General features: G+C 43.1%; 3 protein-coding genes across 4 annotated transcripts; all 3 read left to right on the top strand.

Annotated features, from left to right (window-relative positions):
• Positions 1 to 28: 28 nt before the first annotated feature.
• On the top strand, positions 29 to 1,675 carry dynll2b (dynein, light chain, LC8-type 2b). Of its 2 annotated transcripts, none has more exons than XM_040033122.1 (3): positions 29 to 159; positions 711 to 855; positions 949 to 1,675. In XM_040033122.1, exons 2-3 carry the CDS (start codon positions 724 to 726, stop codon positions 1,084 to 1,086), a joined length of 270 nt encoding a protein of 89 aa, XP_039889056.1. In that variant the 5' UTR covers positions 29 to 159; positions 711 to 723; the 3' UTR covers positions 1,087 to 1,675. The 2 variants fall into 2 exon arrangements, with proteins under 2 accessions (XP_039889056.1, XP_039889057.1); XM_040033123.1 differs by having other exon boundaries at positions 46 to 159; positions 715 to 855.
• Positions 1,676 to 2,451: 776 nt separating this feature from the next.
• heatr6 (HEAT repeat containing 6) lies at positions 2,452 to 10,303 on the top strand. Its single transcript, XM_040033110.1, has 20 exons — positions 2,452 to 2,768; positions 3,017 to 3,124; positions 3,861 to 4,001; positions 4,085 to 4,200; positions 4,399 to 4,513; positions 4,597 to 4,698; positions 4,794 to 4,958; positions 5,048 to 5,265; positions 5,384 to 5,558; positions 5,633 to 5,839; positions 6,620 to 6,719; positions 6,813 to 7,201; positions 7,283 to 7,405; positions 7,514 to 7,600; positions 8,212 to 8,346; positions 8,433 to 8,555; positions 8,669 to 8,793; positions 8,913 to 9,009; positions 9,126 to 9,330; positions 9,483 to 10,303. The coding sequence occupies exons 1-20, from the start codon at positions 2,475 to 2,477 to the stop codon at positions 10,091 to 10,093; spliced, it is 3,636 nt and encodes a 1,211-aa protein (XP_039889044.1). The 5' UTR covers positions 2,452 to 2,474; the 3' UTR covers positions 10,094 to 10,303.
• A 1,191-nt stretch (positions 10,304 to 11,494) lies between these two features.
• ddx52 (DEAD (Asp-Glu-Ala-Asp) box polypeptide 52) lies at positions 11,495 to 15,810 on the top strand. Its single transcript, XM_040033099.1, has 15 exons — positions 11,495 to 11,667; positions 11,902 to 12,148; positions 12,290 to 12,429; positions 12,581 to 12,766; positions 12,865 to 13,008; positions 13,162 to 13,273; positions 13,353 to 13,425; positions 13,551 to 13,754; positions 13,845 to 13,935; positions 14,077 to 14,199; positions 14,293 to 14,443; positions 14,527 to 14,602; positions 14,884 to 14,955; positions 15,072 to 15,368; positions 15,656 to 15,810. The coding sequence occupies exons 1-15, from the start codon at positions 11,581 to 11,583 to the stop codon at positions 15,690 to 15,692; spliced, it is 2,040 nt and encodes a 679-aa protein (XP_039889033.1). The 5' UTR covers positions 11,495 to 11,580; the 3' UTR covers positions 15,693 to 15,810.
• Positions 15,811 to 16,374: the final 564 nt, after the last annotated feature.

Raw genomic sequence — 16,374 nt, 5'->3', positions numbered from 1 at the left:
CCATTGGCAGGGTGGAGGCTTCGCTCGAGCCAATCACGTGGTGAATGTGAAGTGGAGGGCGGAACGCACGGGGGCACACTTCCTTGCATAAATAAAGGAAAAACCTGCGCTGGTCCCTTCATCGCACTCCGTTGCACGTTAAGACTTTCTTGAAAGACGGTAAGAGTAAAATGCACGTTTGGTTCTAACCTTTGCTGCGAATTGTCACAGTGAGCAGGTCAGCGCGAGGGGTGAGGTTTCTGTACCCCGCGTGCTCATCCACGCTCTCAGGCTCTTACCTTACTTGCTGCACATTATTTGCAAACCTGGTAATCGGAGCACTTACACCATTGTTGGGTTAAATTAGCGATACTGCGTGTTGCAATGGTTAAACTCGGCTATTCCAGCAACATTTACCAAATAATGATGCCAGCGACGCATGGCTTCTATTTCTTGTGATCCTAACATAAAAGGCCCTTTATGTTAATGTCTTAAATTACGAGGGACCTCAATAAAAGGGACACCTATCTCCATCAGCTGTTTTGGATAGTGTCCTGGTTTCATTTAGCTCTCACTTGCAAATCATGTAAATCATCTATTCAAAATGAAAGTAAATAAAAGGCACCCCTGCAGCCAGTGACCGCTTCCTTAGGCACATTGTGTGATAGCAGTGATGTCATGAGAAGGTAAGAGCTGAGCGGACACGGTAAAGATTGCTTTGTCTCCTGCAGTCAGAAAGCCAACATGGGTGACAAGAAGGCTGTGATCAAGAACGCAGACATGTCTGATGAAATGCAGCAGGATGCAGTGGACTGTGCCATGCAGGCCATGGAAAAGTATAACATTGAGAAGGATATCGCCGCCTATGTCAAAAAGGTATGTTGCTGTTGCTTCAAAGTAAAATGAGTAGCGCAAACTTGTTGCATGCATTTTTGCCAAGAAGATGCTAACGTGTGTCTTCCCCTGCAGGAGTTTGACAAGAAGTACAACCCCACATGGCACTGCATTGTTGGGAGGAACTTTGGCAGCTATGTGACACATGAGACGAAGCATTTCATCTACTTCTACCTGGGTCAAGTGGCTATTCTGCTGTTCAAGTCTGGCTGAGACGTGGGCTCCTAAACTATTTCAGCATTTCTTCTCCCATTTGCTACATGACTACCTCCTAATTTCTTGCTGTCTTCAGCCTGTTATTATTTTTGTCTCCTGCAACACTACTACCAACGGTGGCTGGTGCTTTGAGCTTGTGTAATGCCTGGACTGGTGATGTGTCATTCATAGAAAATGCCAATATAAAATGACTTATGGTGACAGCACTCAGTCAGCCTCTGCACTTCTAACAGACTCATTGTGGCTCATGACTTCCCAGTAATTTGCTGTGCTGTGGTGGCACAGACTTTGTATGTTAGTTCACATGACTGTATAATTTATTTTCATTGAATTAAAACGAGCAACAGCCTTTTTTGTTATCCTTTTGATTTTCACTGACAAACCATGCTGAGACTGTTGCTTACATGAAATAAAGGATGCAAAATACTGAGATTTTAGGGGTTTTGTACATGCCTAAACATTCCTGTTGACACTTGTAGTGTTGTTGTAGATCTTTGGGAATGTAATTCAGTGAGTAGTCATTGTGATATTTTCATCATATTGACCAGAAAAAAAACTTTGACAACAGTAAATTGGTTCAAAATGCTTTCTGTGTGTTTTAAATTCATTTCACTTCCACGAGCTATTAATGGCTTGGCACCCTGTTGGGCTGTCGAGCACTTTATCTCCCGTGTATTCTGAAGCATTGTGATGCATCTAAACTTTAGGTGCTCTGACATAACTGCGAATAGGCAGATATAGAGTACCTCTTGTTTGGAAATGCAGAAATTTTTTTTTGTGCATTTACAATGCGGTGTGTAAGGCAAAAACTGAATTTGTACAGTTTCAAATGATCTTAAAAGCTAGTATTTGGTATGAACACCTTTATTCAACACTTAAGTTCTTGTGTAATGTGGCGTACTGCAGCCTTTTCTCACCGTTTGCTTTCCTGTGAAAAAAAATTACAGTAAAGTTAAGCACAGTTTTAGAAAAAAATAAATGGCAAATCAAACTACGTGGAAGCTAATGTCTGCCAGTGAAATAAAGTTGACTACGCATGCAGGCAGAAGTTTACTTTAACTAATTCAAAATTTTCAGTTGCCTAATGTGAAATTTTCTGCTTTTGGATAGCAGAAAAAATAAAAAATAAATTATTTTATTGTATTTTTTCAGTGGAAGAAACAAGCCTCCATACATACGTAAAGATATTACACATAAAAAACACACAGAAACATTGGAAAACAGTTTTTGGCAGACAATCACTTTTTGGCACAACAGCGGTAAATGCTGTAAAATGGATAGTTTTGTTTTTCTGGTTTTCACCGCAGGGGGGCGGTAATGAGCTGAACTCTTGGATATGATGCTTTAAAGAAAGCCCAATAACCACCGAGGAGATACTAGAAGTAATGGCGGCTCAGAGCGGGTTGTCACACCCGGCTCTTGTCCGCGGTGGTGTGTCTGTTTTCCCCCCGGTGCCTCTGTCCGCTGAGGCCGCTCCGTTCACTCCCATGGAGCCGTCCGGTTGGGGGCCCGGCTCACAGTCGGAGGCCGAGAAACTGTTTTCCAACTGCGCCATAAAACTGAGAGCCCTGCGAGCAGACTCGGTCCAACTCAAAGAGGAGCTCAACCTGCTCTTTGACCAACTCTTGTCCGAAAACTACAACAGGACCTTCGAGCCCGCTGTCAACATCCGTCCAGAGGTACGGACACTCGCTTTGGACCTGTAGTCTGTTTTCAGCGACACAAACTCTATAAAAGTCTGCCGCCTCTGTATTTAGAAGCAGAGCTGGGATGAATAAACACTGAAATAGCCATAAACCCACGCACTTCAGAGCCCCGAGGATAACCATACAATCAATAAGAGACTAGCTCTAAACTAAACCAACAACTGTGACATCAGCATTTTGTTTTTTTTCTGTATTGGTGAGTCTCCTTATTTCCATTTCAGGACGTGTGTTCTCTGCTGAAACATGCCAGCTGTCTTGTGCCCCTGACTCAGGAGCATCTAGTCATCAAACTCTGCCAGGTTGTCCATCATCTGCTCAACCAGCTGAAGGTAACAGGTCATGCTTGTGCCACATGTACACTTATGTATTGTTAGGACTGCTTTTGTCGCATTTACACTATATGGACAAAAGTACTGGGTTGTCACTGAACTGAGGTGTTTCGTTCAGTCTCGTTGCCACAGATGAACAAAATCAGTGAAGTCGAGTGTGGTACTATAACAGGATGACCGATGCCAACTAAGTGGTATTATTGCGAAGTGGAAGCAATAAATCAATAACCACAGACATCCAGACCTCAATAGGCATTAAAACCATATATAGAGAGCTTCGTGGCATGGTTTCTATGGCCAAGCAGCTTTGCATCACCAAATATCGGACAGCAGTGGGCCATCTATAAAGTTTGTTTGATCTGGGCTGATGGTTCCAGTAAAGGCATATCTTAATGCTTTAAGGGAAACTGTGCCAACTTGGGTCTGCCCCAGTGCACAAAGCAAGCTCCTTAAAGACGTGCTAGGATTAGTTTGATGCGGAAGAATATGCCAAACTGATCCAACCGTCAAACACCTTTGGGATGAACTAGAACAGAGATTCCAGCATCAGTGTCTGGCTTCATAAATGCTCTTCTGGATGAGAGGACGAAATTTACAAGCCTGTAGAGGATTCTCTTAGTGGAAACTCTTATATCACGACAACCAACTCCATACTAACAGAATGGGATGTCATAAAAGCTTGTGTAGTTGTTGGGATATACTGCACTTACAGCCACATTTGTCTTTTATTTTTAAGGTAATAATGTATGAGCACACGCTGGATGTACTGGTGAACTATACTGCAGGTGCACTGAAAGTATGCAGTACGTGGACCCACACAGACGTCCTCCTGGCACTCTCCACTGTAGTCTATGGGAATGGACCTCAGTGCCATCAGGTAGATATTTAGTGCACTTTCCGAAAAGTGTGCCCTAACTGTTGACTATTTACGTCAAGATTTTTTTGTATATATATTTGTAGCACCTCAGCGACTTACTGGGTGAAGAGGGATTCCTCCTGCAGTATAGTTCTCCATCTCAGTCAAACATGGAGTTGCGCCGCGTTGCTCTTACCTGCATGGCCAACATCTGTCTCAGGTACTGCTACAACATGCTTGAGCCAGTAGCCATTTTTATCTGTGTAAACTGCAGGCTATATGAAAGCCTGGATGTAGTGTCTATAATCTGATTTCTGAAGAGCTGCTTCGAGTCTGGAACTCGAATGAGACGCAGTGCCAGTTTCTCCATCTTTGAGCTTGTATTTGTCGCTCTAATCGTCTGCATCTGTCCCTGCAGGATACCTGGTCAGCCGCCTTTGGATGATCAGTACAGAAGTGTGTGCTTCCGAGCCTTCCTGAAAACGCTGCAGTCAACCAAACCTCCCGACACTGATGAGCTCTTCTACTGCATGGTACTGGATACTCAACAACAAACATTTAAACGAGAAACAGATTAATTCAATCCTGCTTATATAAAATTGTGTAATCTGCGCAGGTGATCCAAGCAGCTCTAAAGGGACTTCAGTGTTGTCTCTCAGGTGGGAAGTGGAAATTTGGTGGAGGGGAGGAGCTCGGGTCTGTACTGGCTGCACTTAAGGTGTAAAATCTCACCACATGTGCACAGTTATTATTAATTGATTAATTTTTGTTGAGTTGAGTATTAATATGGAGTCCTGCTCATGTATTCTGTAGCGACTCATGTTCCAGGGGGCTCCAGGTGTGATTGTGGAGTGGCCGGCTGTACTTTATCCAGCACCTTTACCGCAGTACGAGAGTCTCTCCGCAGCAAAAACTGCAGAATCACCAAAATCGTTAGAGCCACCAAAGGATGCCGCTGTGCCAGGAAAAGCTTCAGGGGTAAGAAGAGTGTTGATACCAGCAATGGCCATATTTAAAAACACTGAGGAAACTCTGATTTTTGATTGAATGTATTTCTCTCTCCAAAGAATAAAAAGAGGAAATCTAAAGGTAAGGGAAAGAAGACGAAAACCGAGGAGAGCAGAGGGGATGAACGAGAGGAAGGAGATGCAGAGACTGTGCCTGCGCTTCTGAAAGGCAGGGCGGAGGAAAAACAGCCTGCCTCATTTCTCTACCCGTCCTGGAAACTAAACAGTTCTGATTCTGAATTTTCCGACCTAGAGGGCAACGCACAGAGCAAATTAAGGTACAGAAAGACCCTTAATAAAATATTTTTCTCCCATGCATGTGTATCTTTTAAAAGTATCAATAGATGTTTTTAATTTTTTTTTTTTTTTTTTTTTTTACTGTTTACACTCTTTCAGAGTGAACCACGGTCGTGTGCGTCAGGGGGCGCTGCACTGTTTGTTAGCTGTGGTGAAAGCAGTAGAGAAGAGAACTCTGTACGGTTACTGGTCTTCCTTCATCCCCGACTCTCCCATCGGGGGATCACCGCCTCTTACTCTCGTCACAATTATTCTGAAGGACCTCTCTCCAAAGGTACAACACACGCACACACTGTGCAGTTCTGGACCGATACGATTGTAACATCTCTCTCTTGACCCCCCTTCCAGGTGAGGTTGTGTGCACTTCAGGTGTTGTCAGCCATGCTGGATAGCTCCCGGCAGTTCCTGGCTGTGGCTGAAGATACGGCGTCTCCTCGAACATCTTACACCCCTTTCTCCTTCACGCTGGCGACTGCTATCAGAGAGCTGCACCGCACCCTCAGTCTGGCCCTGCTGGCCGAGACCTCCCCTCAGACTCTCACACAGGTCATAAAGGTACGATTATTTGCTCTCCACGAACACTTTTTATCTTTCATCTCTTTCTCTTTTGGGTTACAGCTACTGTCAATATTTCTTTGTTGAACTTTAATATAAACCCGGATGTTACAGACTATAGCATAATGATTTTTTTTTTCTTTCCTGTAAAAACTTATTAGGTAAACATAATTAAATTTAAACTCCATTTAATTTCAGCGGAATTACACCCTCAGTCTCATAAAGTATGACCGAAAACTGATAACTTAATGAATCCATTAGGGTTTAATTACATTTATTTCATTACATGCGATATGTTCAGGTTCCAGTAAAGAAATGCGCTATAATGCAAAAGTAAACAAGTATTCTAAGTGATTTTTATAGTGTTAAAAAGTTCTGAAAAGACTCTGGAATAGTCTTTGAAAGTTGCGCTTTTCAAATTCGGACATAAAAATAGAATTAAGAATAAGTCTGGGCAGTATTAGTGTTGTTGTTGTTTTTCAGTATTGAAGCGAAAAATAAACAGAATTTGTTGTGACAATTAGCAGTTTAGCTAGATGGTTGCATATTGCCTGCTAACACTTTGAATAACTTCACATACCTTTACTGTGTAAGGTCACATGTTTGCAGTCTGTGTGTGCATATAAATAAGAGGATTAGTCACTGTTTGTCTTTTTTGTGGTGTTTATCAGGATGTAAATTACAATATGAGTTTCATGTGAAATGAGCTGAGAGAGTGCTGAATTCTGACATGCATCTTTGTTATCCACACTGTAAATATCCGTCTGCTCCGTCTGTTAGTGTCTGGCCTACTTGGTAGCCAACGCTCCCTATCACCGCCTCAGACCTGGCCTGCTCACTCAGCTCTGGAAGCAGATTCGTCCGTATGTGCGCCACAGAGGTCTGTATGTTGTCGGCACGCTGAAATAACTGCCAATAGGATGTAAGACACTGAAGTCTGTTACCGTCCACACAACTATCTGTCCTTCTTTAGATGTGAATGTGCGTGTGTCAGTCCTGACACTTTATGGCGCTCTGGTGACCACGCAGGCTCCTCTCCCTGAGGTGCAGCTGCTCCTCCAGCAGCCAGATCACAGCAGCAGGATGGGTGTGTTCACGCCACAGGACTCGGGCCTCAGCTGGAGACAAAGAGACGGGGTGTCCTCACCCTCTCGTACACCAGTCAAACATTCCCAGCGGAGCTCTAGCACACACTCCCCACACACTCCCCACACACCAGGGGAAGAGGACAGCCGGCGACTGTGGCTGCTGCAGCTCTGTGTGACACTAGTGACTCAACCCAGAGAGGACCAATCAGACAGCGAAGGAGTGGGAGGGGGTGCTGCTTTAGAGCCACCTCCTGTTCGACTTGAAGCTCTGCAGGTGAGCAATAATGAGCCAGACAGGAAGCTCCAAACAGGCATTTCTAAAGTCTGAAGATGTTTTTAATCTCTTGTGTTTCAGGTCTTGTCTCACCTGGTGCGTGGCTACTTCCCTCTAACTCAACACTACCTGTGTGAGATTGGGCAAGTGAGCGCACGCTGTCTTGGGGAGACGGACACCTCCATACAGCTGCACGGAGCAAAAGTAATGCCCTCTATATAATATAGCAGTATAAATTGAATACTGATCCTGCAACAGTACACAATAAAACAAGTATCAGATATTTAGAAATAACATCTGTCTTTTATTTAGTTGCTAGAGGAGTTTGGTTCGGGAATAATTCAACAGTACAGAGCAGAAAACAACGTGCCTGAGAGCTCAAGGGTCCCCATAAGCCAGGTAAATGCAGATCATTTCTACACAGTGCATTACACACAGCATACGATTACAGAGGTTTAAACAAATGCACTTCGTTCTTTTTGGACAAATCCTCATTCGCCTGTTTCAAAGATGGATTCAGCAAATTTAGGGTTAAAATCTAAGTGTAAGTGCTATTCTTAATATCCATATGTAACAGACAGGTTTAAAATATATATTTATCTAACGTTTTAGAGCATTTAAGCAAACTTTTCTCAGACTTTGACACTAATGTCATGTTTTCTGTCCTCACACACTGATGTGCATTTCTAAGAGATTGTAAAATAATTTTTCAGAAGTGTAAAACCTGAGTTCAAAGAGCCCAGAGATCTTAGATGGAAAATCTCTTTGTAATTATAAAGATAACCACAGTTTCCTGAAATACTTATACTTACAGGAGTAGGAGCATGATTTCATATGAGCTACAGGTTGAGCACAGACTGAGAGTTAAGCTGCTGCCACTGAGGTACAGATAATTTCTGTGCAGGCTTTAGCAACAGTAAAAGGAGGCATTAAGAACAGGTTATATTTTTAAAAAATCTCTCTAATCCACATTAATGTGTGTTAATTTAATCAATGTGTGTACAATACAGGTGGTGCAGTTTTGGTCAGAAGTGTTGAGCGGCCCGTTAAACCGAGCGCTGCAGAATGAGCAACATCCCACGCTGCAGGCGAGCGCCTGTGACACGCTCTCCTCCATTCTGCCGCAGGCCTTTGCACAGCTGCCTGTGAGTTATCCCCTTTTATTGGACTTGTTTTTCTGCACTAGTGCTGCCGAGCTTCACGGCGCTGTATGTGTACTGTTGTTTTTAAGGACAAGACCCAGCTGATGTGCATCACTGTGCTGCTGGGACTCACCTACATTGAAAACTACCTGGTGAAGACGGCAGCCGTCAGGGCTTTGGGGATCTACGTACTGTTCCCCTGCTTGAGAGAGGTAGGTGTGCTGATCACCAGCTATGACCACAATTTACAATTTAAATCAGATATTTTGAATCCAAGATATGTAAACCTCTGGAAAAAATAGAACAATTATGTTCTTCTTTTCAGGATGTCATGTTTGTGGCTGATACTGCAAACACTATCCTAGCTGCGCTCGATGATCGATCTACAAATGTGCGTGCCAAGGCTGCCTGGTCCCTTGGGAACCTCACAGACACTCTTATTGTTAATATGTAAGACAGCATGGATGTACCACACATATAATCTCAGAACAGACTGAAATCATATTAAAAGGGTAGAATAAAATATACCGAATGCCTATAAACAGTTGATCTTGTTTCTCTTTAACCAGGGAGAGTGTAGGTGTGGACTTCCAGGAAGAGTTATCAGACATGTTGCTGCTCAAGATGCTGCAGGCAGCCACGCGAGCAGCAGCAGACAAAGACAGGGTGCGAGCAGCTAAGCTTTCACACTCACACAAACATGCAGGTTATTTTAAAACGCCCCCGAATTCATCTGTTAGATCTTGTAGAGTGTACTTACGTCCTCCCTCGATCCCTACCAGGTGAAGTCTAATGCAGTGCGCGCTCTCGGGAATCTGCTTCATTTCCTGCGGCAGAGTCAGATGACCAGGCCCGCATTCCAGCAGCCACTGGAAGATGCAGTGCGTGCTCTGGTTAAAACGGTCCAATCAGAGGCTACGATGAAGGTCAGATGGAATGCCTGTTATGCTTTGGGAAATGCTTTCAGAAACCCCGCCTTGCCGCTAGGTAAGTTTTTAACCACAGGGCTGTAAAAGCATCATACATTGTCAGTGTTATGCATTACATTTGAAGGAGGCTGCTGTGCAAAATGTCTCCAGCAGTGATTCATTTGGATTTCAGTTTTTTTGAAAAGCTGCTCATGTCCATCTCTTCATCAGACTCAGCTGCCTGGTCTCACGAAGCGTTCTCTGCGCTCTGCCATGTTGTTACTTCCTGTAAGAACTTTAAAGTGCGGATCAAATCTGCCGCTGCCCTTGCAGTTCCCGCCCACCGCGGCTGCTATGGAGACACAGAGCGGTTCACCCGTGTGTGGTGCTCCCTCGCGACAGCCCTTGAGAACAGCGAAGACACCAACGACTTCTTGGAGTACCGCTACAGCGCCAGCCTGCGACACACACTCTCTCAGGCTCTCTTACACCTGCTCAGCGTAAGCCAGTCACAGGACATGCTCGGGCTCGGCGCGTCGCTGGCCAGCGAGGAGGGGACGGGCATCAGAGAGCATTTGATGAAGTACCTCCGAGCAGAGGAAGGAGGAGGAGAGGAGGCAGAGAAGGATATAAGGGGGGAAAGTTTGCACCCTCGGGAGAGAATTGGAAGTGTGGAGCAGATTTTGATCAGGATAAAGGGGTTAAAGGTGGAAGGGGAGGAGGAGAGGGGTAAGGAGATGGTGAGTCATTTCCTGGAGGATTTAATAAAGATTTGTGAAGAGACTTGGGAAAACACCCAAACTAACAGAGAGGTGACTGAAAGCAAAGCGGATCATGTATGAACTGCGGGGCAGTGATTTATGACTGATAATGTTGAACATCTGTTCAAAGATATTTGAAATCTGAAAAAATACAAATATTTTCAGGAAGAAAAAGAATAAATTGAATCCTATGTATTGATCTCATGCATTTATACCACTTTGGTCATTCTTAGAGGATGATTGTGGCTTTTTAATTTTACTAATATGATTAAAGATTTTTAAGTGTAAGCATGTATGCAGTCTGGATTTGTTAAACTATAAAAACGTTCTTTTGAAACATGTTGCCAAGAAATGTACTGAACTGAAGCCTTCAGTTGATCCAAAATGCTCTGGAGAGGGAGGGAGGGAGGGAGAGCATATTTCTCCCATATTGGCTTCTCTTCACTGGCTCCCTGTTAAATCCAGATTCAAATTTAGAGTTCTTCTCCTCACATACTAGGTCTTAAATAATCGGGCCCATTTTACAGACCTATAATGCTCCAATAGAGTGCTTAGTTATGAGAATGCAGGTTCTTAGGATATTTAAAAGTAGAATGGGAGGCAGTCTTCAGCTTTCAGGCCCGTCTTCTGTGGAACCAGCTCCCAGTTTGGATTCAGGAGACAGGCATCCTCTCTGCTTTTAAGATTCGGGCTGGATCAGGCTGCTGGGGGATTTACCATGATGCACTAAGCATTTCTTCTTCACACTGTGTATTTAATCATTAATCTGGCTCTCTTCCATAGTGTACTTTTTGTTTTGTCTCCCTGCCCCTCACCCCCAGCCTGTTGCAGCAGATGGCTGCCCTTTCCTGAGCCTGATTCTGCTGGAGGTTTCTTACTGTTAAAAGGGAGCTTTTCCTACTGTTGCCAAGTTCTTACTCATCGGGGCATCCTTTGAGAGCTTACCATTTGATACCTTAAAATTTAAAGTGTATAAAAAAATTGTGATTTGATGTTACATTAAAAAAAGAATTGCTACTTTGGGTCACTATCCACCCTTAAATGTTGCTACTGCAAAAATCAGAATGTACGAGATACGCTCTACTCTAAAGTTTCATCAAATACAGTCCTGTGCAGAAGTGTTAGTTTTTAGTCCACTTCAAGATATCAGGAGAGCATCTTTATTATATTCCTCAGAATGAGTGGCAGTTGCTTTGAACAGCTGTTCACAACACCATGGAAGTAAAACAGTAAAGTTAGTACTTTCAGATTGTTGAATCATGTTCATCTGTTAGTGTCACTTTCACAGGTCACGTGGTTGACCTGTGATTGTATGATTATGAATTGTAACAAATAAAGAAAATCCTTGAAGAAGCAACTCCTACACAATTTTCTTCTAAATCGGCCAGAATTGGGATAATATGGTTTATATATATATATACACACACACACACGAGGATAATTAGTGTAAAGTTGCCTCACTCGCTGTAACACTCAGAGCCCCCAACAGGGGGCGCCAGAGGCGAGAGGTGGATGATCCGGATGTTGATTAGTGATGCCTGATCGGGGCACACCACGCTGTTGTAGAAATGGACGCGTTCGAGTTGTTTCGGAAACTCGGAGTTGGGGCTAAATTTGACCTGAAGAGGTTTGGTCAGGACGCCACTCGGTTTAAGGTAAGCTTTATGGTGTAGCTGATGACGTACTGGATGAAAACAGTTCATGCTGCTGTTAACGAATCGCTATGGTTTAATGCATTTTAGCTAACCTCGAGTTTTGCTGTCCTGCTGTGTAGGAGTATAACGTTTTAGGCAAGTTGTTGTGCTTAATACATGTATTTGAAGAATAGTACAACCGTAACACTCACACATACATGTACACACACGTTTGTGTATCGTTTTATTTTGTAGCCCGTGAGGAGTCACTCAGAAGAAGCTTCTCCCGATCCTCTCTCTGCGATTGATTATTTTGCCACTGCCAGTGGAGCCCAGAGCTGGACCCAGGCACAGGAGGAAGGGGAGGGCAGGGAAGAATATGAGGGAAGTGAAGACGGAGATTCCGACATAGGAGGCAAAAGAAAGCGCAAAGAGGAGGAGAGAGAAGTGAGGACCAAAAAGAAGAAGAAAAAGACCAAAAGCAACCAAGCGGAGGTGAAAGGTAAAGACGTTGTAGTAGTAAAGGATGCAGTTTTAAAGTGTTCACTATGGAAACCTTGTTATTACAAAAATTTCGAGTGACATTTAGAATGAACATGATCTAGCTGTTCACTCCTGTTTGATGTCTTCTGTCTGGCTGAAGCTGGCGGTGAACTGCTGAACGAGACGCAGGGAACTGGCATCACCTGGACCTCTTCTTTGGACAGAAAGATCCAAAACCTGCCGAGTGACGGGAAGGAGAAATCTTCGTTGAAGAGGCTGAAGCATCTTCATCAGGAAAAGGTACTTACTGGGCTACATTTTATAGCACAAAGAAGTAAAATAAAGAGATTCTGCAACATTTTAAAACTGCTTCTTAGTGGTGAAATGCTGTGCAGAACTGCTGCTGTCCCCCTTATCCGCCATCGAAAAAAGTATTTCTCTTTCATTCTAGGTCAATCGTATTCGCGCCCAAAACCGCATAAATGTGCACGGCTGTGACATACCTGACCCTGTGTGCACATTCGAGGAGCTGCTGTCCGAGTATCGCCTCAACCCGCGTGTCCTTCAGAACCTCAGAGACGCCGGGCTGAGTTCCCCAACGCCGATACAGATGCAGGCGATGCCCCTCATGATGCATGTAAGCACGCACGCTCGTCCTTATTTCTTTGATTTGGGATTAGTGCACAGACGATGATTTTTCTGAGGGTTTCACTCTTGGTTTGGTTTGTCTGTCAGGGTCGGGAGCTGCTGGCCTGCGCTCCCACGGGATCTGGGAAGACTTTGGCTTTCTGCCTCCCACTGCTCGCTCAGCTGCAGCAGCCAGCCAATCAGGGCTTCAGAGGTGTGATCATCTCCCCAACCAGAGAGCTGGCCAGCCAGGTATGCAGCATAAATTAGAAAGTGATCCTTTTAAAAAGGAAGGAGGCCTTTCCTGCTGTGAATGACAGCAGCTGGTGATAGATAACGGATGATAAGTGACTGACTTCCTGTGTTTTCAGCAGTATTTGGTCATTGTTGTTGAATTGTGTTCAGACCTACAGAGAGCTGCTCCGTCTGTCAGAGGGAGTCGGGTTTAGAGTTCACATCATAGACAAAGCGTCACTAGCGGCTAAGAAATACGGACCACGGTCAAACAAAAAATACGGTAAGAGATCGTTGGTTCATAGGGGATGAAAAATAAGTAAATCTCACTGGCTTTTAACTCCTGACGTTTCTGTGTGCAGATATACTCGTCAGTACTCCAAACAGACTCATCTTCCTTCTCAAGCAGGATCCTCCAGCTATCGATCTCAGCAGGTGACATTTGATCTGCTCAAATCTGATGGTTTTTGTGTGTCGTACCCACTCTATTTGTCTCTTTATTACTTAAAAAAAAATTAAAAAGAAGACAGATCGATGATGTTCTGGGTGTTGCTTTTCAGTGTGGAGTGGCTGATTGTCGATGAGTCCGATAAGCTGTTTGAAGACGGCAAGACGGGCTTCAGAGAGCAGCTGGCCACCATTTTTCTGGCCTGCTCCGGTCCAAAGGTGCACAGGGCTTTCTTCAGCGCCACTTGCACGGCAGATGTAGAACAGTGGTGCCGCCTGAACCTCGACAACCTGGTTTCTGTAAACATCGGGCACAGGTACGGCTCTAGCTGAAGAACTGCTTACTGCAGCAAATTCATGCCTTCTTTTTTTGTCACAATAGAAACATGGGTGTTTCATCTTTTTAGAAATACAGCTGTGGATACGGTAGATCAGCAGCTGCTGTTTGTCGGGACAGAGAATGGCAAGCTTGTGGCAATGAGGGATATCATCAAAAAAGTAAGGAGCTTACTTGATTTCAAATAGAACAGATTTATTAGTGGTTATTGCATAAACACCCGTTTAAATCATTTCTAATTTCTGATTATTTTATCTTACAAGCTAAGATAAAATAAAAGAGTCCTCTTTTCTGTGTTTCAGGGCTTCCTGCCGCCCATGCTGGTGTTTGTTCAGACTATAGAAAGGGCACGGGAGCTTTTCCATGAGCTGGTGTATGAAGGCATCAACGTGGATGTAATCCACGCAGACCGCACACAGCAGCAGGTACATCAACACACCTACCACTCCTGTCATTTATTTCCATTTCAGTTTATTTATTGAGTGCTCTCGTCCTCATCGTTTGCTCCTATGTGTCAGAGAGACAACGTGGTGAACAGTTTCCGCTCCGGGAAGATTTGGGTGTTGATCTGCACCGCTCTGCTCGCCAGAGGAATCGACTTCAAAGGCGTAAACCTCGTACTCAACTACGACTTCCCTACCAGCGCTGTGGAGTACATCCATCGCATTGGTTGGTTTGGACAGTGATCCACAAATAATCAGCCTGATGTTTCCACTTTGTCTTTGACGCGTATCACACTCTGTGTCTGTCAGGTCGTACTGGGAGAGCTGGACATCAGGGGAAGGCCGTCACCTTCTTCACAGAGAATGACAAACCTCTGTTGCGCAGGTAGGAAAAGAGCAAACTGAGTTAGTTTTTTCTTCATTCAAACCCATATCCAGCTGTTAACACACAATTTAAAAGGATTTTCTGGATTTTCCATGGACCATCCTATTTGGTTCTTGGTCTCTATCGTTGGTGTTGCTTTTTTTAAATAAAATAATTTCACTGCAGCACAACGATTGCAAGTTTAGGTCACTTCTTGCCATTAATTTATTTTTAAAGCACCTTGAATTTAAATACTGAGCCTGTAGTTTTTCTTTTTTTTCCCCTATGCTTCTCTCTAACAGCATTGCTAACGTTATAAAACAAGCGGGCTGTCCTGTACCAGACTACATGGTTGGTTTCAAGAAAATACACAGGTAAGAAAGCTCCATGATTGCCTGCACATTTACAGAAATGTTTCCTTTGATTTAATGCTTAATTGCTCCCTGTTGAGTTTTGGTAAGAGCGGTCTGGTCGTTATCTTTTTGTTTAGCAAAGTAAAGCGGAGACTTGAGAAGAAACCTCCCAAGAGAAGCACCATTTGCACAACTCCTCGCTTCTTAATGAAGACCAAAGGCAAAGATCAGAAAAAAGGAAACAAGCGAGCAGCGAGAGGAGAGCAGAAAGGAGAAAACAGAGCTCAAACAACGTCACACCAGGAGAAAGAGGAAAAGAAGACAAAAGGACAGGGGCTGAAGAAAGGAAATAAAACACAGAAAGAAGGAAAAGAAAAACACAAGAAAGTGTCTCAGAAAACAACAACAGAGACTTCAGGAACCAAGTTACAAAGGTGGGGAAGGACTTTCATGCACATTTATCCAGTCCAATAAACTACAAACTGCAATCATATCAAACTCTGTTATGTAAAAAAACAAAACAAAACCCATACATATATGATAAATGACTCTGTACACAACATAAACCAATTTCCTTAGCATACCATTAGAGTGAAAATCTGTGAAAAGTTGAAAGTAGGAAACATTATTGTCAAATATATCACAGAGGCCTGTATGGAGCCATAAATTGAACCCACTTGAATAAAAATATTTCTAATATTCATTCTTTCTTCTTCAACAGGAAAAAGGGGAAGAAAACTAAGCTGAAGGCAGACTAGAGGAGTGCGATGCAGATGGACTGATGAGAAGATGCATTTGCAGTCTGATTTATTGCCAACCTTTACATTTCTGCTTTGTAATATGAGAGTATAAAATAAACTTTTATATGTGTATAAACTTTTTTTGGCATTTTATTACATTTGCTCACCTGACTGAACAGAATTTTGTATATTTGTTAATAAAGATGATGACTGTGAAAGTACATTAAATAGCAACTGGGTATTTTTGATTAGAAAAAAACTATAAACTGTAAGTTATTGTACTCTTGAGGGCCAGCTATAACAGACGGTGCCCTAAAATGTACCATTTCTGTTCAACCCTTCACCAGACTTTTTTAGTGTTCGATTAAAACTTTAAGGGTAACTTAAAAAAAATGGGTATTCATACACACAGATATAATAACTGTTATTAAATCAGGCGAAATTTCTTTATAAATATAAATGTCTTTATATATAAAATTTGAAATATATTTCTTGCCAGTCCAAACTGTTGAAACCTAACTGAAACCTATTTTCCTTCAGTAATTACACATACAGCACTGTAACAACAGTCTGGTGCTTAAAGAGAGGGGAGATATGTTTATCTAATTACATAATTATTTTTTCATGAATTTATATAAAGAAAGAAAAGATTATTGTAATAAATTTGAGAGTCATGCAAACAAAGTATTTTCGTAGCAAC

The sequence above is a fragment of the Simochromis diagramma genome, unplaced genomic scaffold (genome assembly GCF_900408965.1).
Source record: "Simochromis diagramma unplaced genomic scaffold, fSimDia1.1 OVJJ01000216.1, whole genome shotgun sequence".
In the NCBI taxonomy this organism is placed as follows: domain Eukaryota; kingdom Metazoa; phylum Chordata; class Actinopteri; order Cichliformes; family Cichlidae; genus Simochromis; species Simochromis diagramma.
Note: the sequence above shows the minus strand (reverse complement) of the source record. Positions and strands in the feature narration are given on the sequence as shown.